This window comes from Oncorhynchus keta, chromosome 8 (genome assembly GCF_023373465.1).
Source record: "Oncorhynchus keta strain PuntledgeMale-10-30-2019 chromosome 8, Oket_V2, whole genome shotgun sequence".
Taxonomy (NCBI): domain Eukaryota; kingdom Metazoa; phylum Chordata; class Actinopteri; order Salmoniformes; family Salmonidae; genus Oncorhynchus; species Oncorhynchus keta.
This window is the reverse complement of record NC_068428.1, coordinates 2,792,622-2,820,566: the sequence shown is the minus strand read 5'-3', so window position 1 is coordinate 2,820,566 and position 27,945 is coordinate 2,792,622. Positions and strand designations below refer to the sequence as shown.

The window sequence follows — 27,945 nt, the reverse complement described above, 5'->3', positions numbered from 1 at the left end:
AGGGGGGAGATACTAATAATCTATTATTGAGAAGAGAATTGTATTGGATTCAGCATTTGTGTACCATGTCTCCTAGAGGTCTGAATCAGGAGTTTGATATCAGACCATTTCTTACAAATCACTTTGATTTGTCTTGCCTTCCAGGTCACCTACTTGGTCATTTTGTAAATATACACTATCGTTCAAAAGTTGTAGTCACTTAGAAATGTCCTTGTTTTTGAAAGAAAATCCACTTTTTTGTCCATTGAAATAACATCACATTTATCAGAAATACAGTGTAGACAATGTTAATGTTGTAAATGACTATTGTAGCTGGAAACGGCTGATTTTTAATGGAATATCTACATAGGCGTACAGAGGCCCATTATCAGCAACCATCACTCCTGTGTTCCAATGGCACCTTGTTAGCTAATCCAAGTTTATCATTTTAAAAGTCTAATTGATCATTCGAAAACCCTCTTGCAATTATTTTAGCACAGCTGAAAACTGCTGATTAAAGAAGCAATAATACTGGCCGCCTTTAGACTAGTTGAGTATCTGGAACATCAGCATTTGTGGGATCGATTACAGGCTGAAAATGGGCAGAAACAAATAACTTTATTCTGAAACTCTTCAGTCTATTCTTGTTCTGAGAAAATGAAGGCTATTCTATGCGAGAAATTGCCAAGAAACTGAAGATCTCATACAATGCTGTGTACTACTCTGCAACTGGCTCTAACCAGAATAGAAAGAGGAGTGGGAGGCCCCAGTGCACAACTGAGCAAGAGGACAAGTACATTAGTGTCGAGTTTGAGAAACAGACGCCTCACAAGTCCTCAACTGGCAGCTTCATTAAATAGTACCCACAGAACACCAGTCTCAACGCCAACAGCAATGAGGCGACTCCGGGATACTGGACACATTAATCTGCTTTACAAGGGGTGGAGAGCCTAACTGGCATACAAAGGTGGCGCGTGAGTGTCGAGTTTGGGGAAGAATTTTCACCATTAAAAAGGCACCTTTTTATAGTGAAGTATTTCATGCATGATCACATTTCTGGTGACTTTGGAGAATGGTGTTTTCCAGCTAATGTATTGCATTTTGGAACAGTCCCACTTATAGCCTACAGCCGTGTGTGCATTTCCTGCGTTTATAATGTGAAGAAATAGCATAATAGTTTATCAAAATTTTAAGCTTATGTTCTGAGCTGTTGCATCAGCCTCATTGCTTTTTAAAAAATATATATATATTTTTTGATGCGAGTGGTTGTATTAATTTGGGATCTTAACGCATCCCACAGCCCGAGCATCGACTGTACAGTTTCCACAGGAATCGGTAGCTGAGTGGGAGGGGAGGCAAATGACTTGGTCCCATGCCACTTTGGAGGGCAACTCGTTGGCACTATTAGACATTGGCTCCACTCCTGATAAGACATTGACGCCGTTGGCATGGCTCTCTCATGGGTGTAATTTGGACAGATTTGTCTAAATACCTGAGTTGTTTCTGCCCAGTTAGTTTTTCATCAAGTAGGGAATAGGGCGCAATTTGGAACAGACTGACAGTCTAGCCTGACTGCAGTGCTGGGAGAATATTCTCCACCATGCGCCTGCCTGCCTGGTTTTACGGTAACTCAATTGGGTAAAGCCTTCCTGGACTTCAAGAGAAATTTCCAACACTCCAATGTCTCCGTCTATGTTTGACGTTATGTCAAGTCATCAAGTACCTGGTAAAGATTCGACTACCTACCTACCGGTGGAGGTTCTTAATTTGTATTTCAAGGTGTTCTTGACCTGAGCAGACTGGCTCGAAGTCAGAATTTCTCCTGGGTCATGTTAATGTAGAGCACACAACGGAGCACGTTTTTAAAAATGTTTTGCAACCGGAAACTAATTTGCGTTTGTTATTGGTCTCGTCCAGGTAGATGCTCACTCAGTTTTTTTTTTCTTATTCCTTTTGGTGTGTGTGAACACCACCCTGGCTTTCCCCTTGGTTTGCCTCACTCTAACCTTCCTCTCTTGTCTCCTCTGCTGTTCCAGGACCTGTCTGGCACCATAGATGACCTTCCTACGGGCACAGAGGTGGCCGTCAGCTCAGCGGTCAGTGCTTCGGGGTCCACCAGCAGCCAGGGCGAGCAGAGTAACCCGGCCCAGTCGCCTTTCTCACCCCATGTATCCCCGCGCCTCCCCGGCCTGCGCAGCGGCCCCTCGCCCTCCCCCGTGGGATCACCTGTTGGCTCCAGCCAATCACGCTCTGGCCCAATCTCCCCCGCCAGCGTCCCAGGTATAGAACGAAACCCTGCACCTAGTTCTAGGAGTAACCTTCAAACACTATACGCCATCTCACACACACACACACACACATCATACTCCAGACAGGGAACGAGGGCCATTTTGCCAGGCTTGATACACTAACTGAATTTGTAGTATTTCAGCCATTTCTAGTTCAGAGAGCAGTTCTGAGACCTCCACAGTGGAACAGCACAGCTCTGGTTGTCATGACTGGCACAACTGGGGAGGAAAAAGAGCTCCTTTGTCTCATTACAGGCAGTTCTTTCAGAACTTCTTTTGCATTAGCGACTCTATAGTAGTTAGTCACAGTGGAAGAGAGAAGTCTGGTTCCGTACAGGCAGCTGGGGATTGGTTCCGTACAGGCAGCTGGGGAGGAGCTCTAGCCTCAGCTCCAAAACAAAGGCCTCAGTCATTAAAATAGTTTCTAAACTATGTTAGCAGTTCGGAGTCACTGTAATACAATTACTCTCCCACAGTGCAGCGCCTTGTTGCCCGTTTGACGCCAGGCTGGACTAGTTTAGGGAGATTTGTCCTTATTTGTGGCCAGAGTTACAGTTTATACCCCGACCCTTTCTCTCTCGCTACTCTGGGTGGTGATAACGAGGTCGACGGGAGACTATTTAGTCATCTACACACACACTCTCACCCCTACTGGGAGAGCCGTCAGCCATTAGCCCCCACACTGAGGTACCAACGGACTTGTGATCTCCTCTGCATCCCATCGCCACAGAAACTGCTGCACACGCACACATACACTGTAGGGCTCATTAAAGGGCACCAGGCACACAGCTCCCAGGGAGAGGGGTTCGTTTTGCTAGACACACTGCTGCTCTTCAGGCCAACACACTAACACAACGGATGTGTGTGTGTGTGTGTGTGTGTGTGTGTGTGTGTGTGTGTGTGTGTGTGTGTGTCCCACTGACGTTTGCTTCCCTCTTCTCCCAGGCACCCAGATGGCCCCCCAGACCCCTGGGAACATGTCTGATGTGGGCTCCCATTCCACCCTGAGCCAGTCCCCCATGTCTCAGGAGAGAGGTGAGATTTTCCTGAACATCACACCACCTTGGGAACCACGATCCTCCTCTCTCCTCCAGGATATTTACCATGTGTGTGAACGATGAAGTCCGCGGGAATCGGTATACCCTCGGATAAGTCAAGTACGGGGGGGGGCTTTTTGCGCACGTCCCCTTCATTTCATCGATGGTTTGATAAATGAGGTTCCCCTCTTGTACACAATCTTGACCCTATGAGGGAAATATTTGAACGGATTATGGTCAACTCAAGCTTTTAGTCCCTCCCTAATGATGTATACTAGTGAACCTATGTCCCTCTAGGAGTCCATTTCCCCTGCTCGGTCGCAGGTGTTTTCCATAGGATCATTAGTACAACAGATTAGCCATAGATCATCTTCCCTTCAATGCCTCTAAACCACTGGGCTGCTGTCAGCACTGGGCCAGACCTCTGGCTGTGTCCCAAATGGCACCCATTCCCTATATAGTGCTATGATTTTGGGCTCTGGTCAAAAGTAATGCACTATGTAGGGAATAGTGTACCATTTAAGACGCAGACGCCGCCTTCATAGAGGAACCGTAACTCTGTCTCTCAGCAGCGGCTGCCAATATGGTTGTCAATGAGGCTGTCCAGCGCTGGGGGGGGGAGTAAAGGACCAAATCATATTTGTGAGTAGTAGTCCAAATAACACCTCGCCAGCCAGACAGAAGCTTTTTCTCACTGTCTGAAGGGGATCATTGTAACAGTGGTGGCATTAATACAAATTATCACTCACTCCAAGGCCCAAGTTTGGGGAGGGAAGTCAATTAAAATAGGTTTTGTGAGTGCTGTGAAAGCCCAGGGAAGGGGAAAGTCATGTTTTTTTTGTTGACCTCATAGAGACTATGACGAAATTGTTAAAGGGATAGTTCACCCAAATGAATTGCTGTCTTACCGTGTCCATAGACTGATTACAGGGCAGGGTTTTTGTTAGGAAAGGTCGGCACCGGACATTTGGCCAGGAGCATTTTAATTCACAGACATTAAGACATTTACCGGGTACATATGCATTGGTTGCGCAACCCGATTAGGGTGTCAACCCACAGAGCTCTGAATGCCAGGAATCACATTTACTCTGAATAAAAATATAAACGCAACATGTAAAGTGTAAAAGATACCAGAAATATTAAATACACACAAAAACCTTACTTCTCTCAAATTTGTTTACATCCCTGTTAGTGAGCATTTCTCCTTTGCTAAACTAATCCATCCACCTGGCAGGTGTGGCATATCAAGAAGCTGATTAAACAGCATGATTGTTACACAGGTGCAACTTGTACGGGGGACAATAAAAGGCCACTTTAAAATGTGCAGTTTTGTCACAACACAATGCAACAGATGTCTCAGGTTTTTGGGGGAGCGTGCAACTGGCATGCTGATTGCGGTAAATGCGCTGTTGCAAGGGAATTTAATTTATTTTACCATAAGCCACCTCCAACGTAATTTTAGAGAATTTGGCAGTACGTCCAACCGGCCTCACAACCGCAGACCACGTGTAGAGTGGCATGTGGGCGAGCGGTTTGCTGATGTCAATGTTGTGAACAGAGTGCCCCCATGATGTGTCTTTATCATTGGGTCAGTGCCACTTTTGTTAGTCCCAGAGTAGTCTACCCTGTAAATTGTGTGAAAAAAACATTCTGCTAATGTGTCCAGTCATTTAAAATGTAGTAGAATTGCATGCAATTTGTTTAAGAAAGGCCAACATTTTCCTGTGATATAGCCTGCCTACTGGACGCCACTACGTACTACATTAAACAGTCTTTTTTTGATTGAGTTATATTATTAGCCTATTATTAGCCTAAATTATGACTATCTTACATAGGTCTACAAATGTGAGGTTGCATGGAATGCTTTTTTTTATAAAGGTGCATTTTTATGCTGAAAATTTGCTTCCCCAAACGTAAAACCCATAAGCACAGCAATGTGCACAAGGCAGTAGGCTACGCTAATTGCGTTATGTTTGTTCCATAATGCAATTAGTGGGAAAACACCATTTGTGAGGGGTTTCATGTGACAAAGATGAAAATATCAGTTGAAATCTAGAAAGGATATGTAAATATGGAGCACGGGTTGCTAATATGACTAGGAGTGTGCCTTTGGTTACCGGACAATGGGAAAGAAAAAGTTGATTTGGAAACCAAAAGACTATGAGCGAAAAAGGCTACTTGTTTCCATGGCATATGGAAGTGTTTCTAAAAGAATTGCCTGCACGTGTGGTTAGATTTTGGCTAGGCTACTATGAAGGCAAGGCAAGGCATGCCTCAAAATGGTTAGGGAAACGTTCAGGTTTTAAACAATTAAGTATGTGTTTTCAAAATGCATACTGCCTCCAGCTCATTGCAATGTGACAATCTGAAGCCTGCCTAGTTGCCAATGCACTTGAATGGCGAATGGGAAGCGTGCTTCAATTCACCAGTTGAGAAGAAAGAAAATTGTAGGCCTCTTTTTAATTGTGACAATGTTTGTTTTTATTTTTATTTATTTTTTTTTTTTACATGCAATTGCCTTTAAAAAAAATTGCGCAATGACTGGGCTTATAAAAGCACATGTTTCACTCCAGCAGCAACAAACTTCTGTTTGATGAGCTGTCGCAGCATCTCTCGTGCTACATCAACTGGTATTTCAATCAATTAATTGGCTAAAATACATTTGAACATCTTGGCCGTGTTCTGTTATAATCTCCACCCGGCACAGGCAAGAGAGGACTGGCCAACACCTCAGAGCCTGGTTCCTCTCAAGGTTTCTTCCTAGGTTCTGGCCTTTCTAGGGAGTTTTTCCTAGCCACCGTGCTTCTACACCTGCATTGCTTGCTGTTTGGGGTTTTAGGTCGGTTTCTGTATAGCACTTTAGGCTTCTACACCTGCACTTTGTGCTTCTACACCTGATGTAAGAAGGGCTTTATAAATACATTTGATTGATTATCTCGCAATGGGCATTTTTTAAAAAAATCTTGGACAATTGACTGGCGGCAATTTTATTTATCGTCTTTTCTTTTTTTTGAACGGAAAAGCCGGCTATTACCGGCTAACGGAAACATTGATACAGGGTAAGGAAACAGTATCTAATTTGGGTAAACTATCCCTTGAAGTGGTAGTGAGGTACGGTATTCAAATGATTTTCTCACTACTATGCCCTTAGATGTGGTTTTGATCAAGCAAGATGAAAAGTTAAAATGTATAATAGATGAGACCTTTTCTGCAGAGGCCGGGCGGATGTATTAGCTCTTGTGGTATTTGTTGCACTATTCAGATCAATTTAAATGTTTATTTGGTCGTTCGCTGTAGCATTTAGTAGTGCTTTTCAACAGACAAGGAAGGCTAAGTGTTACCATTCAATTGAAGTGAGTTCACTAAAATTGAACAGACTTGCAAACATTGACAATTGGGTTCTCATATCATTGAGTACGTGAGAGATTATTAGAAATGTCTATTTTTTAAGTACCCCCATTCTAACCTTCCTTTAGTTCAGGTCTCAGTTTGAATGCATTTAAGATTATCTCCCTCTCCCTCCCTGCAGGGTTCCCACCTGCCATGCAGAGGAACACCCCAGGCCCCCAGCAGTCGGGCCAGGGGCCCCCCGTGTCCCCTCACCCCTCCCTGGGGGGCTCCATGCACCCGGGCTCCTATCATCAGCAGCAGCAGGGGGGCCCTGGCCCCTCGTACGGATCCCAGACCAGCCAGTACGGCCCCCAAGGTAATATTCCGCTCCAGGGTGAAGTTTCCCCGAAGTACAAAACTAGGATCAGCTTCCCCACCCCCAATCCTAACCTTAACCATTTAGTAGGGGAAATGCAAAGCTGACCTAAGATCAGCATCTAGGGGCACTTCCCCACGTCCTCCGTGCTAGGGACTGATGAGTATGTCGGTGCCCAGTAAGACAGTCCAGCCCGTTTCTTCACCCTAGTCTGGCTTATAGAAAGACTGTCTTTACTTAACTCACTTTATTGTCCACTTGGGAAAAATGTGTTGCAGTGTGATGTACACATTTAAATGGTGTTTAAGAAAAAGGACAATGCATACAGTAGACAACGAATTCACAATAACGGTTATATACAGTATGAGAGAAGAGCAGCCTGCTGGGGTTAGTGGGTGGATAGGGGGGGACACTCTCGCCCCTGAAGCAGAAGGCTATATTTGACATTTACATTTAGCTCTTATCTAGAGCGACTTACAGAAGCAATTAGAGTTAAGTGCCTTGCTCAGTGGCACATCGACAGATTTTTTTCATGTTGTTGTGTTGGGGATTTGAAGCAGTGACCTTACGGTAACTGGCCCAATGATCTAACCACTAGGCTACCTGCCACCTAGTGGAATGGTGCCAGTGCTATGACTATCCTATGGCCCAACTCCAACACGTTTCTACAGGGTTGGAGAGAGCTGGGCTTTTTCCGCAGCTAAGTAAATCTCCAATCAACCTCCAAGTTTTCCATTCTCTACATATACTGTACTCTCCCTCCCCTGTGTGTGTGTGTGTGTGTGTGTGTGTGTGTGTGTGTGTGTGTGTGTGTGTGTGTGTGTGTGTGTGTGTGTGTGTGTGTGTGTCAGGGCTGGGGTAATGGAGGAGAGCTGTGTGGCTGGCTGTGCTATCCAGCAGACCTGGGTTCAAATACTATTTGAAATCATTTAAAATACTTTATCTGGGCTTGATTGAGCTTGCCTGGCTCAATGGAACCAAAATAATAGTCCCAAAACTCTAAACCCCTCCAACCTTGCACTCTACAGGGACTAAGGCAAATGCTCAAAGTATCTGAAAGATTTCAAATCGTATTTGAACCCAGGTCTAGTGTGTGATGTTCAGAGCCTACTCCAGGCCTCGCAGGGCAACAGAGCAGAGCAGTGGCACACACACACAAGCAAGGACTATTAATCAGGCTTCTGGAGCGGGTGGGGGCGAGGACCAGAGCTATGAAAACACACACACACATCGGCCACGCATTCATCATAAAGGCACAACGCATGAGATGGATTACCATAATGACCCAATGTGTGTGTGAGCCCCCGCTCCAGATGAGTACACACAACTCAGCACACACACACACATTGGTTCATGGGTTGGTTTTCTTCCTCAGCTGAAACAACAGAGTAGCTTGATGAATGCTGCACAGCAGGCTTTCATCCAGTCAACCAAAGGGTTCTCGACGCGCCGCACGTCTCCAGTAATTCAAATAACTACATTCCAACGTCTCAACCCTAAAGAAAGCCTAAAACAGAGGCCCCTTCACAACTATCTATAAGCATCTATGCAACAGCCCTGAGCAGTAGCAGATCCCTGTGGGCGCTGGTCAAAAGTAGTGTATCATATAGGGAATAGGGTTCTATTTGTGACTCCATAGACTGTTTCCTTGGACACTCAGGGAGGTGGAGGGGGGTTTACCTAGTCTCTGATCCATGTCACACCCAAAGATGTATACAGTGGACAAAAATATAAACGCAATATAAACATGTAAAGTGTTGACGTTAAAGATCCCAGAACTGTGCAAATACACAACGAAAAAAAAGCTTATTTCTCTCAAATTTGTTTACATCCCTGTTATAGTGAGCGTTTCTCATTTGCCAAGATAATCCATCCACCTGACAGGTGTGGCATATCAAGAAGCTGATTAAACAGCTTGATAATTATACAGGCACAACTCGTGCTGGGGACAACAAAAGGCCACTCTAAAATGTGCAGTTTTGTCACACAACGCAATGCCACAGATGTCTCAAGTTTAGAGGGAGTGTGTAATTGGCATGCTGACGGCAGGAATGGTGAAAAAACTGGAACTCGTTAAAATCTTTAAAATTATTGAATGTTGCATTTACGTTTTTGTTCAGTGTATAAATCTAATTAAATCGGTCACATACACATATTTAGCAGACGCTATTGTGGGTGTAGCGAAATGCTTGTGTTCCTAACTCCAACAGTGCGGTAGTATTGTCTAAATATATATATGTCTAATATTATAGATAGAATATTCACACACTAGAATGACTGAAAAAAAGATTTAGGAATATATAGAATGCATTTATTAATGTCTACATTTAGCTTTTACAACATGTATTATATTACAGACACCTTAATGCATACTTCTAAATTATGTCTGAGCTATAAAAACATTTTTTAAGTCATGTTATTTTCCCCACTACAACAAAAACGACTTAAATACATGTCATTTTGTCCTTGAAATACTGTAGAATTCCTATGGCGGACTGCACCTTCTGGGGAGTGCCAATATGGCCGACCAGTGGTTTCACAGCCTCTCATTGACCAATACATACATACAAAATAGCCTCCAATACCCTACTCAACAAATTGGATGCAGTCTATCACAGTGCAATCCGTTTTGTCACCAAAGCCCCATATACTACCCACCATTGCGACCTGTACGCTCTCGTTGGCTGGCCCTCGCTTCATACTCGTCGCCAAACCCACTGGCTCCATGTCATCTACAAGACCCTGCTAGGTAAAGTCCCCCCTTATCTCAGCTCGCTGGTCACCATAGCATCTCCCACCTGTAGCACACGCTCCAGCAGGTATATCTCTCTAGTCACCCCCAAAACCAATTCTTTCTTTGGCCGCCTCTCCTTCCAGTTCTCTGCTGCCAATGACTGGAACGAACTACAAAAATCTTTGAATCTGGAAACACTTATCTCCCTCACTAGCTTTAAGCACCAACTGTCAGAGCATCTTACAGATTACTGCACCTGTACATAGCCCACCTATAATTTAGCCCAAACAACTACCTCTTTCCCTACTGTATTTAATTTATTTATTTATTTTGCTCCTTTGAACCCCATTACTTTTATTTCTACTTTGCACATTCTTCCATTGCAAATCTACCATTCCAGTGTTTTACTTGCTATATTGTATTTATTTCGCCACCATGGCCTTTTTTTGCCTTTACTACCTCCCTTATCTCACCTCATTTGCTCACATTGTATATAGACTTGTTTATACTGTATTATTGACTGTATGTTTGTTTTACTCCATGTGTAACTCTGTGTCGTTGTATCTGTCGAACTGCTTTGCTTTATCTTGGCCAGGTCGCAATTGTAAATGACAACTTGTTCTCAACTTGCCTACCTGGTTAAATAAAGGTGAAATAAATAAATAAAATAAATACATAGCATCAGCAATCCAGGGTTAAAAACATCACTGGTCACACCCTCTATTCCCCAGGAGGATTCTGGGTATAACATGACTCTACAGAGGAGCTGTCGCTGCCAGATCATTTCCATATACACTGAGTGTACAAATCATAGACTGACCAGGGGAAAGCTATGATCCCTTATTGATGTCACGTGTTAAATCCACTTCAATCAGTGTAGATGAAGGGCAGGAGACAGGTTAAAGAAGGATTTTTAAGCCTTGAGACAATTGAGACATGGATTGTGTGTGTGCTCCATTCAGAGGGTGAAGACAAAGATTTAGGTACCAGGCGGTTTGAGTGTGTCAAGAACTGCGACACTGCAGGCCTTTTCATGCTCAACAGTTTGTCTGGCTGCCAGGACTTAGGCCTACACTTCCCCACTCCTATCCTCTCACCCCCCTCTTCCGTTCTTCTCTCTTCTATCCCTCTTTCCTCCTCACATCCCCTCCCTCTCTACGTCTCTTTCTCTCATCCTCCTCTGCCTTTGAACAGAGCTCGTTATAGGGGCAGACCTAGAATAACTCCAGGAAGAGCCAAAATGGCAGCTCTCCCTCCAACGCCACGGCCGAGAGTCTTTTTGGAAGTCTCACATGACAAAAGCATCTCTGTGTGTGTCCCCCCCACTCTTGTGAAATACACTATAACAGATTGTGAAAGGTCTGGCTGGAGTGGAGAACATCCAGTGGCACAGAGGAACATGAGGCAATGCTCTGTTCACATCACATTGCTTGCATCCCAAATAGCATCCTATTCCCTATGTAGTGCACTACTTTTGACCAGGGCCCCTGCTTTTGAAAGTCTTAACATAGATAGAAGAATGAAGTGTCTGAATCAAGCTGATTATTCTCATTCCTGATGAGGTACTGTATTTCTCTGTCTCTAGGTAACTACCCCAGGCCCCCGAACTACGGCGGGGCTCCCAGTGCCAACTACAGCGGCCCCGGCCCTGGCATGAGCAACAGTTTGGGCATGAACGCCAGCAGCCCCATGCATGGCCAGGGCCCCGGACAGCCCTGTGGCTCCATGCCCGCTGGGCGAGGCTTGGGTCCAGGGGCCACCGGGCGCCCCTACCCCTGTGCCACCACCAACACCATGGCCCCCACCTCTCCCAGCATGCCGCAGCCTGCCGGACAGGGTCAGGGCATGAGACCGCCCCTGCCCAACGTTAACCGTAAGGCGGGCCACGAGGCAGGCCCCGGCCCCAACGCCATGCAGGGTCCAAACGCTGGTTCCAACCCATCTGCCCAGGGCCGGTGAGTCAGGACAGGGGCCAGGGAGGGCCACAGAAGGGTTATACATGCTAATAGGGCGCGTCCCAAATTACATACTATCCCCTATTTTTCCCCCCCCCTTTTTTACCAGGGCCCATATGACTCTGGTAAAATGTAGTGCATTTTACCAGTGCCATAGGGGATATTGGGGATATTGTGCCATTTGGGATGCAACCAAGGGCTATACTGACACTTAAGTTCCTCATGTTCACATTCACTCCTCCACACCCCGCATCCACCCATCTTTCACACACTAAGGTTATGAGGTGTGTACTAAAGAACGCTACAGACTTTCCTCATGTCTCTGTGTGAGTTTGGAAACCAAAGACTTCTCCTTCCGTCCCTCACTCCAGGCCTCCCTACGCGCGCTCCCCTGCCTACCCCAGCCAGTCTTGGCCTGGGGTCCGTCCTCCCCTCTCTCCCTCCCCCCATCCCCACCCACAAACCTCCCCACACCCTCACCCTCAACCCCATCCCCATTATCACCCCCAAACCTCCCCCCATCCCCAACACAGCCCCCAACCTCATCCCCAACACAGCCCACAACCTCATCCCCAACACAGCCACCATCCTCACCCTCAACCCCATCCCCATTATCAGCCCCAAACCTCCCCACACCCCTATCCTCACCCCCAAGACAGCCCTCATCCTCGACACCACCCACATCCTCGACCCCACCCTCAACCCCATCACTCTCCCTCCACCCACCCCCATCATCAGCCCCACCCTCACCCCCAAACCTCCCCACACCCCCATCCCCGACCCCATCACCCTCCCCGCTCTCCTTCCTACCACCCCCAGGTCAGCAGTGCAAAGAGCCATATCCATCCCATGATGCAGCAGGCTGAGCAGTACGGGTAGGTGTCAGTGTCACGGCTGCAGTCTGTAATACAGACTCTGCATGCTGCTGTCCACTGGTCACATCACTAACCTAACCCTGGGCTGCACTGGAGACACTTCCCCCCCCGCTCACTCAGACAGACTAACCCTGGGCTCCACTGAGGCTCTGCTGCACAGGAGTCCCACTCTTCAAGGTTGTGAGACTAACCTGGCCACTGTGGCCAGTAAACACGGGCATGTTTTCTCACCTGCTACTGCATGGCTTCGTCAGAGACCAGCGGATGTGTACAGTACATTATTTGCACCGTCAAAGAAATCCCTTGACAAATCAGAGAAAAAGGCCAAGCAATATTATGACCCTGCAAAGTCAAAAGGGAACAATGCTGATTAGAAATTCATAACTTGATTGAAATAAAACATGGGCAAAGCAAAAGGATTGGATATATTATTAGCGAGACTGCCAGTGCTCCCTCTAAGCTGCGCGCGTGTGTGGGGCGCGCAGCTCCCCCAGGACTGTCGCACAGAAGAAATATCAGCCCATGCAGAGAGGCATGAGATTGAACTTTTCCCCCTTAGTTAACTATCAACGTTTCCCGTTACTGTGGGAATTGCGATAGAATCAACGCAATATTAGCCACTTTCAATACAACCTTCTGAAACAAAAGGAACTATGCAAGACTTAATATGTAAAACTAAACTATGTAAGAGATTTTCTTGTAGGCAGAATGCATCGGAGTAGGATTCTATTGCATTGACAGGCACCACTCAGCCCGTACTCTACACACTAACCGGTGCGGCATAACCAATCAGAGCTACGGTAGGCCTGTATGTAAATAGACCATTGCCATACACAGTGCCTTGCGAAAGTATTCGGCCCCCTTGAACTTTGCGACCTTTTGCCACATTTCAGGCTTCAAACATTTTAACTTAAGGGGGCTGAATAATTTTGCACGCCCAATTTTTCAGTTTTTGATTTGTTAAAAAAGTTTGAAATATCCAATAAATGTCGTTCCACTTCATGATTGTGTCCCACTTGTTGTTGATTCTTCACAAAAAAATACAGTTTTATATCTTTATGTTTGAAGCCCGAAATGTGGCAAAAGGTCGCAAAGTTCAAGGGGGCCGAATACTTTCGCAAGGCACTGTATGGATCTGTATAGAACAAGAAGGACCCCGCACACTGTTAAAGCTCCCAATTCACCAATTCAACGTTTCCATCCGAACCGGATCTTCATCAGGTCAAACACACTGAGGGTTCACATCCCAAAATATACACATTTCACCTCACATGACCATTGCGTACATGACGCATGGTGAGTGCAAGAAACATATGTATATCTCTAATAATTAAATAACAACGAGATGGGTGCATGTAATGGTTCCAGAACATAATATATATTTGCAAAATTACAAAGTAGGTGACCTGGAAGGCAAGACGAATCAAAGTGACATGTTCATGAAAGAAATGGTCTGATATCAAACTCTTGGTTCAGACCTCTAGAAGACATGGTACACAAACGCTGAATCCAATCCAATTCTCTTCTCAATAATAGATGTTAGTTAGTGAGTTATTAGCCTAGTTATAGATCATTTGTAGTCAGAAATGGGGGAGTCATAGCTTTCTACGAGAACACAAAACGTGTACATTTCTAGACGTCTTTGAAAAGCCAGTCAGGTAAAGAGCTTTTTTTGTTTTTAAAGGGCAGTGTTGTATTTTAGACAGGCTTGAATAAGCTAAGTAGCCAATAGGCAGAGGGCAGGATCATTTTCTGATTCTCTGTAATAATTCATGGTCATGTGGTTTCTTGCACCAAACAACACAACATGTTCAGTCAAACTCCTTGTCTGAAGGACAAGTGGATAAACGAGTTAATGTCAAGCTCTGCATGTTTTCTTTTCTTAGTCTCATGGAATGTTGGCCTACATTGAACACCACTCATTGGCTGGTACTGTAGGCTGAACAATAGAACAGCTATTTCCATGTTAACATATTATGGGATGCATTTTCTACATTAGGGATGCATTTTCTACATGGTAGGCCTACATTATTATCAAATAGCCACAATAGCCTACTTGACCACTGTCTGAAATTGTAACTTAAAGCGGGTACAGCCTCAGTGTTCACAGTAAACACGTGATGGAAGTTGCACAGACATGACATTTGTTCAGTGGCCCCCAAAATTTGAGGGAACATTTCTGTCAGACAGAGTGAGAGAGGGAAGGTAAATCCAATCCCCTGTAGCATTGGTTGGATTGTTAGCTCCATTAGTTTAGAATTGATTTAATTGGTAATGGAGATGGTCTCATTATTAGCATCAGTGGATTGGGAGAGGAATGAATGTTGGTACGGGGGTGGGAGAAGACAATGGTTGTATCACAAATGACACCCTTTGGACCCTGGTACTGGTTGGGTATGGACGTGTTACTCCAATAGAGGTCGGGGATGTTACTCATTTAATTTCCCCTCTAAGGGAAATGAAGAGGGAGGAATCGAGGCGTGTGTGCTGTGTTTGAGTACTTCCCATTAATCTTTATTTTCTCCTGAAGTGTGCACTCATTCACTACTTCCCACAAATCTAAAAGCATTGGATTTGTGTAGGCATGAGCTAGAAGGAGTTTCCACTATATATTTCTTATACCGGTCATTTCCCTTTGAATCGGTGAAGGGAAGTGAACGAGTGCACACTTTGGGGGGAAGGAAACATTATTAGGATGCACCCTCTGTGTGGCGCACAGGGAGCCTGCCGGTGGGTGGGAGCAGTGAACACAGGGGGTTTCTTCTCACTGCTCCCCAGCCTTTAGATGTGCATATTATTCCCCCCCCAGGATTTAGTGTTGTAAATGTTCGCTCTCCTTCTTCTGTTTTAACAGCGCGTTTTCTTTGTGGCGTTGAGAAAAGCTGCTGCCGGGCTGCTTTTCATTACCGACATGCACTATTCATATTGTCTCTTGCTCACAACTAAAATCCCTCAATCTACCAATACTTCCATCTGTCCGTCAGTTCGACTTGAATGTACTGTATAACAGCGGAGACTGGTGGCACTTTAAACCGGAGGACCGACTCCTAGTAATGGCTGAACCGGAATGAATATGGTTTCGGACGGTTCCGTTCATTGCATTCCAGCCAAAACTGTGAGCTGTCCTCCGCTCACTAGCCTCCACTGATAGTTGAGTGTACTGTATGAATATAATGCCTTTGGTAATGATGTTCTGTATTAAGGTGATGGTAAATGACTAATCCAAACTCTTGCTCTGGTTTTCAGGCAGGGAATGACCCCCATGCCGCACCACCCTGGCATGAACCCCATGGGCCCCGGAGGTGTGGGCCCCAGCCCTGGAGGCCTCTACAGCCAGCAGCCAGGGGCTAACACCTCTGGAAGGATGACCCCACAGGGGCCCCATCCGCTCTACAACGCACCCCCACCCTCAGGTATGCCATGCATTCTGACAAGGCAGCTAACTTATAGCGTGTTCCCAGATCTGTTTGTGTTGTATAGCCAACTCATATGATCATTCATGGCCATAGGAGTTGGCTATAAAACACAAACAGACAGATCTGGGTCGAAACTCGCTAACGAGCTGTCCAACGTCTTTTTACATGTATACCAGACAGACGAGCTCCAGTATAACAGTGAACAAGAGCCTTAACCCCCTTTCCCGTCGCCACAGGGCCCATGCAGATGGGAGGAGAGGGGATGGTAGGTCCCCCTGACCCCAAACGGAGGCCTCCAGAGCAGCACAGGGAGGAAAACACTCCTGCCCCTGCCGTCGAACCACCACCTAAACCCAAGGTACCAGCTATCGCTCTAACAGAAGCATCCGCTTTTCCTCTCCGTTCCTTTTACATGTACTCGTTTCCTGCCAGTACCTCTGAAAGCATGTCCTAATAATGCATGTGTTTGGATGAGGAAACTGACTGTGGCAAAGCGCAGCAAACACCGCATCTAACGAGGCAGCAGACAAAAAGGAACACAGAGAATTGAGAAAAACATTCTTGAGTCGTTGTGAGGATTTTCTAAAGGAAGAAGCACCGACATCGGTTCGCTTTCTCCATCTCTATCATAGTCTTCTTCTGTGCCTACAGGGAGAGTGGATGCCAAAATAAATACTGCTTTATAGCGGTGCCATTTTGTATTAAAAAAGGCTTTTCATGCTCTCTCTTTTCAGCATCTTGTTCATCATTATTACCCCACTCATGACTGTGTGAGTGAGTGTCTTTTTTTGACTGATTTTGGATGTCTGACAGACAGGCATACCAAAATAACCTGTCTCCAGTCAACTGCAAAGAACTTGTTACTGTTCACAATGCTCTCTCTCACGGGCTCCCATTTCTCTTGTCAGAGCTTCTTTTGGGGTTTTCCTGTTTTTTTCTCTCTCTCTCTCTCTCTCTCTCTCTCTCTCTCTCTCTCTCTCTCTCTCTCTCTCTCTCTCTCTCGTTTCACCCCCTCCCTCCCTTGTTTCAAATTCCCCTCTCTCTGGTTTAGTTTGGTATTTGTACTCCTCCTCTTAGTTCCAGACATAGTTGTGTGAATGTGAACATCTTTTTTTTTTTTTCTTCTCCTTCCCGCGTTCATTTGAGTCTGTTCACCTCATTACCGGCTGGTGAGAAAAGCCTCTTGATCACAAACAACTGAAAGAGGTCTGTCAGCCCAACTCGTCTGTGAGGAACTTCTGTTATTTCTGTTCTGTCTCAGGTCTAGTTAATGATCACTCCTCCTATATTTGCCTGGCTTTGTGCGTTTCTGCCGTCAGGGCAAAGACCGCAGCAGTAGCGAGCATGGCTTCATGTTTCAACTCGTGAGAACATAAGAGTACTAGTAATAACGGCTGTGGCCTTTGGTGCTAAAGCTCCTCGCCTGCTTCTGTTTGGCTGCCTGCCCTAGAATGCTGCTGCTCAAACCCGTCTGTATGGCTCCTAGTTTCCACCGTGTGATTTTCCAATTGTGTTGGGATATATTGAAGCCAGTCAAACCTGCCTGAAAGACTCCAGGTGTGACTGAGAGAAGGGCCATCGGGGAGAGAAAGGGGGGCAGAGAAAGAGCGAGCGAGGCAGGCAAAAGGTTGCATACTGGCTCGGGTTTCTCTGTGGGGTTTCTCCGTAGGGTAGTTACACACGCGTACGCGTTGGCTGCAGACCGCTGAGTGCTCACTCACAGGATGCCTTTGAGGAAAGGTTTTGCATGATTGTTTGACTCTGTTTTTGCGAGAAAGTGTATGAAAGTCCGACTGAAATCTCTCTCATCACGTGTGCGTGCGGCGTGCGTGTGTTTATGTTTTTGTTTCCGTCTATTCCCCGTCGCAGGACCGCTACAGCTCCTCTCAGTGTATGTCCCAGCCCCCCACCCCATGTCCCCTGTCCCCCAGCCCTGCTAGTCTGTCCTCTTGTCATGGGGCGCAGGACAGCAGAGATATCATTAGCAGCCACCTTGCTGTCGCTGGGGCCTGGCCAAAGACCCCCACCAGCCCTGTAAGTGCCTCAAGCACTTTTACTCAGCTTTTACTCAAAATGTAATTTTGTGTGTCTTTGTTTTTTGACGCCTGAAATGTGATTGTGTTGTCGTTATTTGTGACCGAGACTTTCTTATTAAGACATGCGTGCAATTGGAGCTGGACAAAGGATTCCCTTCTAACACTCTCTTTCCTCCTACCTCTTTCCCATACGGTGCTGGTTACCTGGCAGTCCTGCTGCCCCACAATATCTCAAATGCTTCTCTCGTCACATGAAACTCTCGAGTTTGTATTGCCTATTATTGTTCGGATGATTGATTGTGTTAATGAGAAAGTTCTCCAATCCTGTGAGTGGACCTGTGTCACATGGGGGTAGATGTGACACATGCTCCGTTACTGTTTGCCAGCCGTGGGACTTACCTGGCTGTATAGCTGCCATTCAACTGGGTTTGAATGGAATATACAACAACCACAAAGTCTTAATCATGTAAACCTGGATGTTGATCACATCAGTCTGTATGAAAGCGTCCATAACCAATGACAACAGTGGTAGCCCTGACTGACCTCCCCACCTCTACTATATGCCCCACCCCTTTAGAAGCCCAGCCCGGCCACCATGACCAATGAGAAGATCCGCATCCTGTATGAGATGGGCGGGGAGCCCGAGAGAAGGATGTGGGTGGACCGCTACCTGGCCTTCATGGAGGAGAGGGGCACGCCCGTACCCATGCTGCCTGCCGTGGGCAAGAAGCCCCTGGACCTATGCCGCCTCTATCTGTCTGTCCGGGAGATAGGAGGCCTGGCTATGGTGAGTCTAAGTGGCTTCCTCTAGGTACAGATCTAGGATCAGCTTCCCCTCCCCCAATCTGAACCGTTAGTGGGGAAAATGCTGGTTGATCACAGGAACGATAGGCTGGAGACTTTAAGCAGGAGGTGTGCTGCATCTACACCTCAAATTCGTATTTCCATCAGACAGCCCCTTACGTCACCGATCGCTATTTACGGCCGATGTCGCCCATCTATCCTAGTGCTACCAGATCATATACGCTTTCATACCCAACTCTGGTTGCTCAGTCTCCTGTTGACCATGCCGTCCCCCCCCCCTTCCCTCTACAGGTGAACAAGAGTAAGAAGTGGAGGGAGCTGTCTACCCACCTCAACGTGGGCACGTCCAGCAGCTCCGCCAGCTCTCTGAAGAAGCAGTACATCCATTACCTGTTTGCCTTCGAGTGTAAAGTGGAGCGGGGAGAGGAGCCGCCGCTGGAGATTCCGGGAGAAACCAAGAAACAGGCCCAGGCGCACCAGGCTAGGATCCAGCCGCCCTCACCAGGTGAGTAGAGCGATGGAGAGATGTATATCGTGTGTTGTAATTCTGTTTGAATCAGTAAAGCGGTGGGCGTTGTCCAGGAGGTAGGCTCATGCCCTCTGGGTCGTGCCGGCTCGGACAAGGCTTACTTTACGAGGAACTGTAGCCACGTCACTGAGAGCCAACAAATGCTCATGGTGCAAATGTATTTATATTTTCAATTAACATTTGGAGACGAAATATAGTTTAAAACAGCCAACCCCATCTGTTTTGCCCCATAGTTGCGCGCGTATCCGGTTTTTGTTGTTGCTAAGCAACCAACCTGTCCATGCAGTACAATACTGACCTGTAATAACGCATTCATCTATGCTATGTCCCACATGTGGTGAGTTACATTTACAACAAGTCATTGTGTGTAACACCTGCTTGTACGTCCAAGGTGCGAATGCTGTGTGTGTAGGTGAGAGTGATAAGCTACCTGCTGCTGTGGTTGACAAATATGTACACCCGTCCATAGTCATCATACACAGGCATGAACAGGGGAATATGCATACATCCACAGGCAGCCCCGTACGGTGTGTCTAAACTAAGCACATCCTCTGCTCAGTCATCTGGCCCTCCATTTAATCCATCTCCATTCTCCCTGGGCTGGCTACTCCCTCCCTGCGCCCTCCCAGCACGTGGGTCTATTTCTGTCTGACAGGTGATTGTGTCAAACTGCGAGAGGGAGGGAGGGAGGGAGGGGGGAGAGCTGTCAGACAGCCAGCTGTAGGATTCCCCCCTCAGGCGAGATGGTTGATGTCAGAGGGAGAGCGAAGGGGGGGCACACAGCTAAGACCGTGTGAGGAAGTGGGGGGGGTGGTAGAGCTGTCAAGCAGCGGGGGAATATCCCTGCCCCCTAGAGAAGATGAATAGGGGAGGGAGGAGTGTGGTGTGGCTGTCTGGGATATAAACAACAGTGACCTCCGTCTGACCTAGTTTCCCACAGACAGATGGACCAGTGAGGCAGCATTTTTTTTCTCTCTCTCTTTGTCTCTCTCTCCCTTGTTCTCGCTCTCTCCCCGCCTGATTATGGTGGGGTCATGTGGGTTCACACGCTCAGAGAGAGAGGGGGAGAGCGATGGCGTATGGCTGAACCACTTCATTGTTTACTTTTGAAACACTTCTCATTTACAAACACATTGACCTGACCAGCCAATTCTCTCTGCCTCTCTCTCTCTGCCTCATATTATTACAGACAGGGTTTTTAATAATTTCTTGAATTGTTTAAAAAATAAAAAAATAAATGTAAATTGTCAGGTTTCTTTTATTCTGGTCTTGTATCGTTAATGAGAACAGTCATTTTGATATAAGGAGATGCCAGAATGTAAAATTCTGAATTAATTGCATGCATCCCAAATGGCACCCTATTCCCTATATGGTGCACTACTTTTTGGGAAGCCGACGTTATTGCTAGACTAAGCAGTCGTCATACATAGCAGAGCCGGCTTGAGGATCCATCTAGCCTGAATCAGAGAGGTACCAGTGCTGTATTGTACATGTATCATATCTTTTTTTACATTTTAAGTACTCATATTTATCTCGTACAATGTTGTTCTTCTCAGATATTGAGTTCGAAGCATCTTTCTTTCCCAAATTCCATATATACAACACAGATTCAGATGCATATCTCTACCTCTAGACTTGTGTTTTGTCCAGGGGGTGTCCTTGTACAAGCTGCCTCATGCTACACAAACAGAAGATGGGCTCTTTCCCTCTGGGGCGTTCTGGTTCTGACGAGGCTTACTTATACTGTACATACAGTGGGTATAGAAAGTCACCCCCCTTTGAAAATGTTCACCTTTTGTTGAAAACACATCAAATCCGACCGTTTAATTTTATTTACACACAGTAACCCACAATGTTCAAGATACATTTTTTTATTTTACTTTTTTTTTAAAATATATTAAAAATAAAAACCGTATTTGGATAAGTGAACACCCCCCTGAGTTAATACTTGGTAGAACCACCTTTTGCTTCAGTTACAGCCATGAGTCTCTGAATACGTCTCTACTAACTTTGCACACCTAGACTGTGCTTTATTTGCCCATTCTTCCTTGCAAAATTGTTCAAGCATTCACCTTCTTGTCCTTCAGCCACCGTACGGTTGCTTTGGCGGTGTACTTTGCGTCATTGTCATGTGGAAACGTGAGCCATCGCCCCATTTTCAACTTCCTGGCAGAGGGCTGCAGGTTCTCCTCAAGAATCTGTCTGTATTTTGCACTGTCCATTTACCCTTCTATCCTGACAAGCGCTCCAGTCCCTGCTGAAGAGAAACACCCCCACAACAGGATGCTGCCACTGCCGTGCTTTACTGTAGGCGTGGTGTTCTTTACTGTAGGCGTGGTGTTCTTTACTGTAGGCGTGGTGTTCTTTACTGTAGGCGTGGTGTTCTTTACTGTAGGCGTGGTGTTCTTTACTGTAGGCGTGGTGTTCTTTACTGAAGGCGTGGTGTTCTTTACTGAAGGCGTGGTGTTCTTTACTGAAGGCGTGGTGTTCTTTACTGTAGGCGTGGTGTTCTTTACTGTAGGCGTGGTGTTCTTTACTGTAGGCGTGATGTTCTTTACTGAAGGCGTGGTGTTCTTTACTGAAGGCGTGGTGTTCTTTACTGAAGGCGTGGTGGTCTTTGCCGTAGGCGTGGTGTTCTTTGCCGTAGGCGTGGTGTTCTTTACCGTAGGCGTGGTGGTCTTTACCGTAGGCGTGGTGGTCTTTGCCGTAGGCGTGGTGGTCTTTACCGTAGGCGTGGTGGTCTTTGCCGTAGGCGTGGTGGTCTTTGCCGTAGGCGTGGTGTTCTTTGCCGTAGGCCTGGTGTTCTTTACCGTAGGCCTGGTGTTCTTTACCGTAGGCCTGGTGTTCTTTGCCGTATGCCTGGTGTTCTTTGCCGTATGCGTGGTGTTCTTTGCCGTATGCGTGGTGTTCTTTACCGTAGGCGTGGTGTTCTTTACCGTAGGCCTGGTGTTCTTTACCGTATGCGTGGTGTTCTTTACCGTATGCGTGGTGTTCTTTACCGTAGGCCTGGTGTTCTTTGCCGTAGGCGTGGTGTTCTTTACCGTAGGCGTGGTGTTCTTTACCGTATGCGTGGTGTTCTTTACCGTATGCGTGGTGTTCTTTGCCGTAGGCGTGGTGTTCTTTACCGTAGGCGTGGTGTTCTTTACCGTAGGCGTGGTGTTCTTTACCGTATGCGTGGTGTTCTTTACCGTATGCGTGGTGTTCTTTGCCGTAGGCGTGGTGTTCTTTACCGTAGGCGTGGTGTTCTTTACCGTAGGCGTGGTGTTCTTTACCGTAGGCGTGGTGTTCTTTACCGTATGCGTGGTGTTCTTTACCGTATGCCTGGTGTTCTTTGCCGTAGGCGTGGTGTTCTTTACCGTAGGCGTGGTGTTCTTTACCGTATGCGTGGTGTTCTTTACCGTATGCGTGGTGTTCTTTGCCGTATGCGTGGTGTTCTTTGCCGTAGGCGTGGTGTTCTTTACCGTAGGCGTGGTGTTCTTTACCGTAGGCGTGGTGTTCTTTACCGTAGGCGTGGTGTTCTTTACCGTAGGCGTGGTGTTCTTTACCGTAGGCGTGGTGTTCTTTGGGTGGAAAGATGTATTGGGTTTTCGCCAAACATATAGTTTTGCGTTCAGGCCAAGAAGTCAAATTGGTCTCATGTGGCCACAGAAACTTTTGTCACTTGGTCTCGGAATCTACAATGTGCTTTTCGGCAAAGTTCAAACGAGACGTGGCTTTTTTGGGGGAAGTGGTTAGAGGCCATATTTGTGGAGCGCTTGTGATATCGTGGTCACAAGCTCCTTCAAAGTCGCCATTGGTTTCTTAGCCAAGGGAGGGAGGGCCTGATCTATGCAGGTTCTGGGTGGTGCCATACCCCTTACACTTCTTAATAATGGTCTTACCTGTGCTCAGAGGGATAGACACAATCTTTTTATATCCATCCCCTGACTTGTGCCTTTCCGCAACTTTATCTCGTAGATAATTTGAAAGTACCTTTTTTAAATGTATATTTTTCCACTTGGATATTGTGGGTTACTGTGTGTAAATGAAGGGGAAAAGGCAACAAAAGGTGAACATTTTGAAAGGGGGTGGTGACTTTCTATACCCACTGTACATGTCTCTATATGGGGCAGCAGGTAGCCTAGTGGTTAGAGCGTTGAGCCAGTAACCGAAAGGTTGTTAGATCGAATCCCCTGAGCTGACAAGGTAAAAAAAAAAAAAAAAGATCTGTCGTTCTGCCCCTAAACAAGGCAGTTAACCCACTGTTCCTAGGCCGTCATTGTAAATAAGTATTTGTTCTTAAAAGACTTGCCTGGTTAAATAAAAATAAAATGCTAAATAATATGCTGTATGGCTGTGTCTTTTCCCTCAGCCTCCCTGTAGGGCCCCCATGTTTGTTGTATAATTCAGTCAATATTTCTTAAATACAAAAAGTGTTCAGTATCTTACTCCATTAGCCGGCTGTTACGTTTACCAGAACTCTATTTATTTATTTTTTTCAATTTTGACTGCCGTTGCTCATTTTCCCCCCAGCCAACTCCGGCTCCCTACAGGGCCCCCATACCCCCAGTCTACAGGCAGCAGCTCCATGAGTGAGATGCCAGAGGGTATGAAGCGCCCCACCCCAGCCACCACACCCCACGGACACATGACCCCACAGCCAGGAAACAGGTAGAGGCCAGGGCCCGGGGGGCCACTCAGTGTGTTGTAGGGATGTCCGTGTTTCTGTGTGTGACTTAGTCTTCCTGTATACACACATGGATACCCTTTGTATCATCCTTTCTTGTCCTCCTCACCCCTCCTGTATGTGTCTGCCTCAGGAACAGTGGTGGTATCCGTGTCCAGGATCCCTTCTCAGAGATCAGTGACCCTGCCTTCCACAAGCGAGGGCCTATGCCCTCTGGCGCCCCCTATCAGCAGAGTGGCGGTAGTTCAGACCCCTCCATGAGAATGCAGTACGACGCCAACAAGGACCTCTATGGAGGGCCCCAGAAAGGTGAGTGGACCAGGCGATCTTAAAACACGTAGCATAACACAGTGCAGTCATACACTGGTATTATCCCCATTGCTTGTGTGCACTGTGAATTAGATGAAAATCTACATAATACACCTATTGTCTGAATAGGATATGGTCTGGTACTTTTTAAATGTCTTTTTCGTCCTTGTTTTTGGTTAGGCCATCAGATCCGATGTAAAAAAAAAAACGCTCTGAAGGGATGATTGTTTCCTTAGACTATGTTGCCACCCAGTGGTCAACTGATGTACTACACACCCTTGCCTTGGATAACGCTTGACATGATTGCTGATGACATCTGAATCGCCTATATTTGCAAAGTGCATTTACACGTACCAAGGAATTTGACCTGGTGAAAGGGTGCTGACTTAGTGTTGACACGTACTCTACATACAGTATATACAATACCATGTCTATTCTCCCTCCACAGGGCCAGGGGGCAGTGAGTCCTATGGACCAGGTCAGATGCCCAGCGGTGCCGTGCAGGATATGTACCCCCGTGGTCCTCCCTCAGGAGCCATGCCAGGGATGGGCATGGGCCCCGGCCCGCGGCCACAGTACCCCTACGGGCCTGGCTACGACAGAAGGTGTGTATTCTGCTAACCATAGTAGATGCATCGCTGGGTGTTATACCTGTAGGAAAAGGGGTGTTTCGTGCTCAAACAACCGGAGTAGAGGTGCCACCTTCAAATCGAATGCTGGATCAAAAGTTGAGGCACGGCACTCTATTATAAAAAATATATTATTAATTGTAAATCACAAGTCATAAACATTGCACGACGTTTCAGTCAGAGACATTGATCAGAGAGTTCTATAAATGCCCCAAATAATTGTTTCCTCCTACCTTCCAGACCAGACCATGTGATGGGTCCAGAGGGGGGTATGGCTCCCCCTGGGGGTCAGAACAATATGGGACCTTCCAGCGGTGACCCCAGCATGTACTCTGCCAACAGATACCCTCAGCAGAGGTAAGACGTCCGTCTAGGCTAATGATGATCATCAGTTTAGCAGAAACACGCCCTTTGTCCCCATCTATCTGTGTTCTAACTGGTGTCATCCTCCTCCACCACAGACCACATGGACATGAGAGTTACGGGCAGCAGCAATACCCTCACGGCCCCATGCCCTACGGCTCTCACCAGCCTGGAATGTATCCACAGCAACAGGTCAGTCCCAGCCTCCCGTTCCTAGAGGGCATTGTGCTTAAGCTACTGAATCTATTGGAAGTGACCTGGGAAAATAGACTAACTTAGCCGTTTCGATGCAAAGTGGAGTTTAAACTCAACTCGATTAGCAGTCTGCTAAGAAATGGTCAGCACATCATGCAGGGGGAAAAGTAAGGTCCGTACCGGTTTATTGTTGTTATTGTCGGAGACCAAAGAAATTGCGCTTTTCACTTTCTGAAAACAGATGTTTAAACCCAGGCAGGTTTCAGGAAAGCACTTCAGTTGTTGGGTCCAGCAACAGATGAATAGCCAGGAAGCTTACTTTTAAAAAAAATAATAATAGAGACATTGCTGATTTTATCAGTGTAATCAGATTGAATATATTAGGATATGTTATTGACATTGAACTGATTTCTATAACCTACTAACCAGATGCATTTGCCTATGAATAGGGAATGGAGTTATGTTCTGCCAACTATTAGCTGAGAAAAAAATTGCCACAAGGCCAAACCTATTGCCAACCCCTGCTGCACACCATTCTAGTTTAACGGGGATAGGAGGTTTTTTTGTCTCGCCTAGGGCGGCAGAACGTCCAGGGCCAGGCCTGTTAAATATGCCCATAAATGTTTTTGGGGAACGCACGTGCACACAAAGATGTCCCGTACCGGGAAGAAATGAAATCTTTCACCCCTGACATGTCTTGTTGCTAGTGATCTTAGGCTTGTGTGTGCGTGCGGCTGCTCGGCCATCGAAATCCATTTCATGAAGCTCCCGAGGTAAAAGTTATTACGTTGACATTGCTTCCAGAGGCAGTTTGGAACTCTGTAGTGAGTGTTACAACCGAAGACAGATGTACTTCAGCACTCTCCGGTCCCGTTCTGTGAGCTTGTGTGGCCCACAACTTCCCGACTGAGCCGTGGTTGCGCTAGATGTTTCGACTTCACAATAGCAGCCCTATCAGGGCAGAAATTTGACGGACTGACTTGTTGGAAAGATGGCATCCTATGACAGTGCCACATTGAAAGTCACTGAGCTCTTCAGTAAGTCTATTCTACTGCCAATGTTTGTCTATGGAGATTGCATGGCTGTGTACTCGATTTTATACACCTGTCAGCAATGGCTGTGGCTGAAATAGCCAAATCCACTAAATTGAAGGGGTGTATCTGTGTGTGTGAATACAGTGTATTCGGAAAGTATTCAGACCCCTTCCCCTTTTTCCACATTTTGTTACGTTACAGCCTCTGTTTGTTTACATGCGATATCCCCTCCTATGAGTGAAAAGTATAAGTGTTCTATAGCTATAAAGTGTAGGGAGGAAGATGAGGCTTCCATGTAGTGTTGCGCAATGGCATAGTCCATGTTTTTATTACAAATAGCAGCCTTATGTTCTACGACGCAAAGTTGCTATGCTTGTTTAGTTTGACCAATATAAGCAGCCCCGCTGACACGTTTCAGCATGTATATGATATTTGTGGTGCTACAATAAAAAAAAAGATGGTATTGCTCGTGCTGTCACATTGTACACAGTGGCCACACTTGTAATTGCCATTGGGCGAGCCCGGGAGCCAAGTGTCACGCTTCTTGGGTAGCTGCATGCTGTGCGTAACGGAGTCGGCTAGATTGCGCGCACAGCAGGGGAAAACATGTGAGCGGGTAATGTTGTGACTTCTCCTCGATTTTGAGGATGTTGCATTGTTTCAATATAATGGATTTGGGCTGTACTTGTTTCAATATAATGGATTTGGGCTGTACTCTGTGGGGGAAAACACAAGCGTTTTGTCCTGGTTTCTGTTAGTGCCAGTGAGTAGGCGTTGAGTCTCTCTTAGCACGGGTTATAGGCCTGTTCAATGACACTCTTAACATACCCACTTGTCAGGAACCTGGTGCGCATAATCGTTAGCTTTGCCGGTATGTTCCGCGTAGACCGGGTGGTTACTGTCTGGGGGTAAAAGTGTATTCCTACTCTGTGGCTTGTGGAAGATGGTATACTCCAACCTGTTGTCTTTATTTTTGTGAATTGTAAGATCCAAAAAGTCTATTTTCTCCCGATTTCTCTCTGCTGTGAATTTATATATACACGACCGTTCAAAAGTTTGGGGTCACTTAGAAATGTCCTTGTTTTTGAAAGAAAAGCTATTTTTCTGTCCTTTAAAATAACCTCAAATTGATCAGAAATACAGTGTAGAATTGTTAATGTTGTAAATGACTATTGGAGCTGGAAATTGAATATCTACATAGACGTACAGAGGCCCATTACCAGCAACCATCACTCCTGTGTTCCAATGGCACGTTGCGTTAGCTAATCCAAGTTTATCTTTTTAAAAGTCGAATTGATCATTAGAAAACCTTTTGTAATTATGTTAGTACAGCTGAAAACTGCTGATTAAAGAAGCAATAAAACTGGACTTTTTTAGACTAGTTGAGCAT

At 46.2% G+C, this 27,945-nt stretch overlaps 1 protein-coding gene across 1 annotated transcript in view; it reads left to right on the top strand.

Annotated features, from left to right (window-relative positions):
• Positions 1–27,945, top strand: part of LOC118386567 (AT-rich interactive domain-containing protein 1B-like) — a 111,289-nt gene that overhangs the window by 76,697 nt on the left and 6,647 nt on the right. Inside the window, 16 exon segments of the mRNA XM_052523361.1 lie at positions 2,016–2,259; positions 3,213–3,302; positions 6,834–7,010; positions 11,330–11,699; positions 12,071–12,574; positions 15,821–15,987; positions 16,227–16,348; positions 17,860–18,024; positions 18,604–18,813; positions 19,122–19,335; positions 23,872–23,898; positions 23,901–24,009; positions 24,159–24,334; positions 24,783–24,939; positions 25,204–25,320; positions 25,425–25,518. Coding sequence (XP_052379321.1) covers positions 2,016–2,259; positions 3,213–3,302; positions 6,834–7,010; positions 11,330–11,699; positions 12,071–12,574; positions 15,821–15,987; positions 16,227–16,348; positions 17,860–18,024; positions 18,604–18,813; positions 19,122–19,335; positions 23,872–23,898; positions 23,901–24,009; positions 24,159–24,334; positions 24,783–24,939; positions 25,204–25,320; positions 25,425–25,518 — 2,943 coding nt within the window.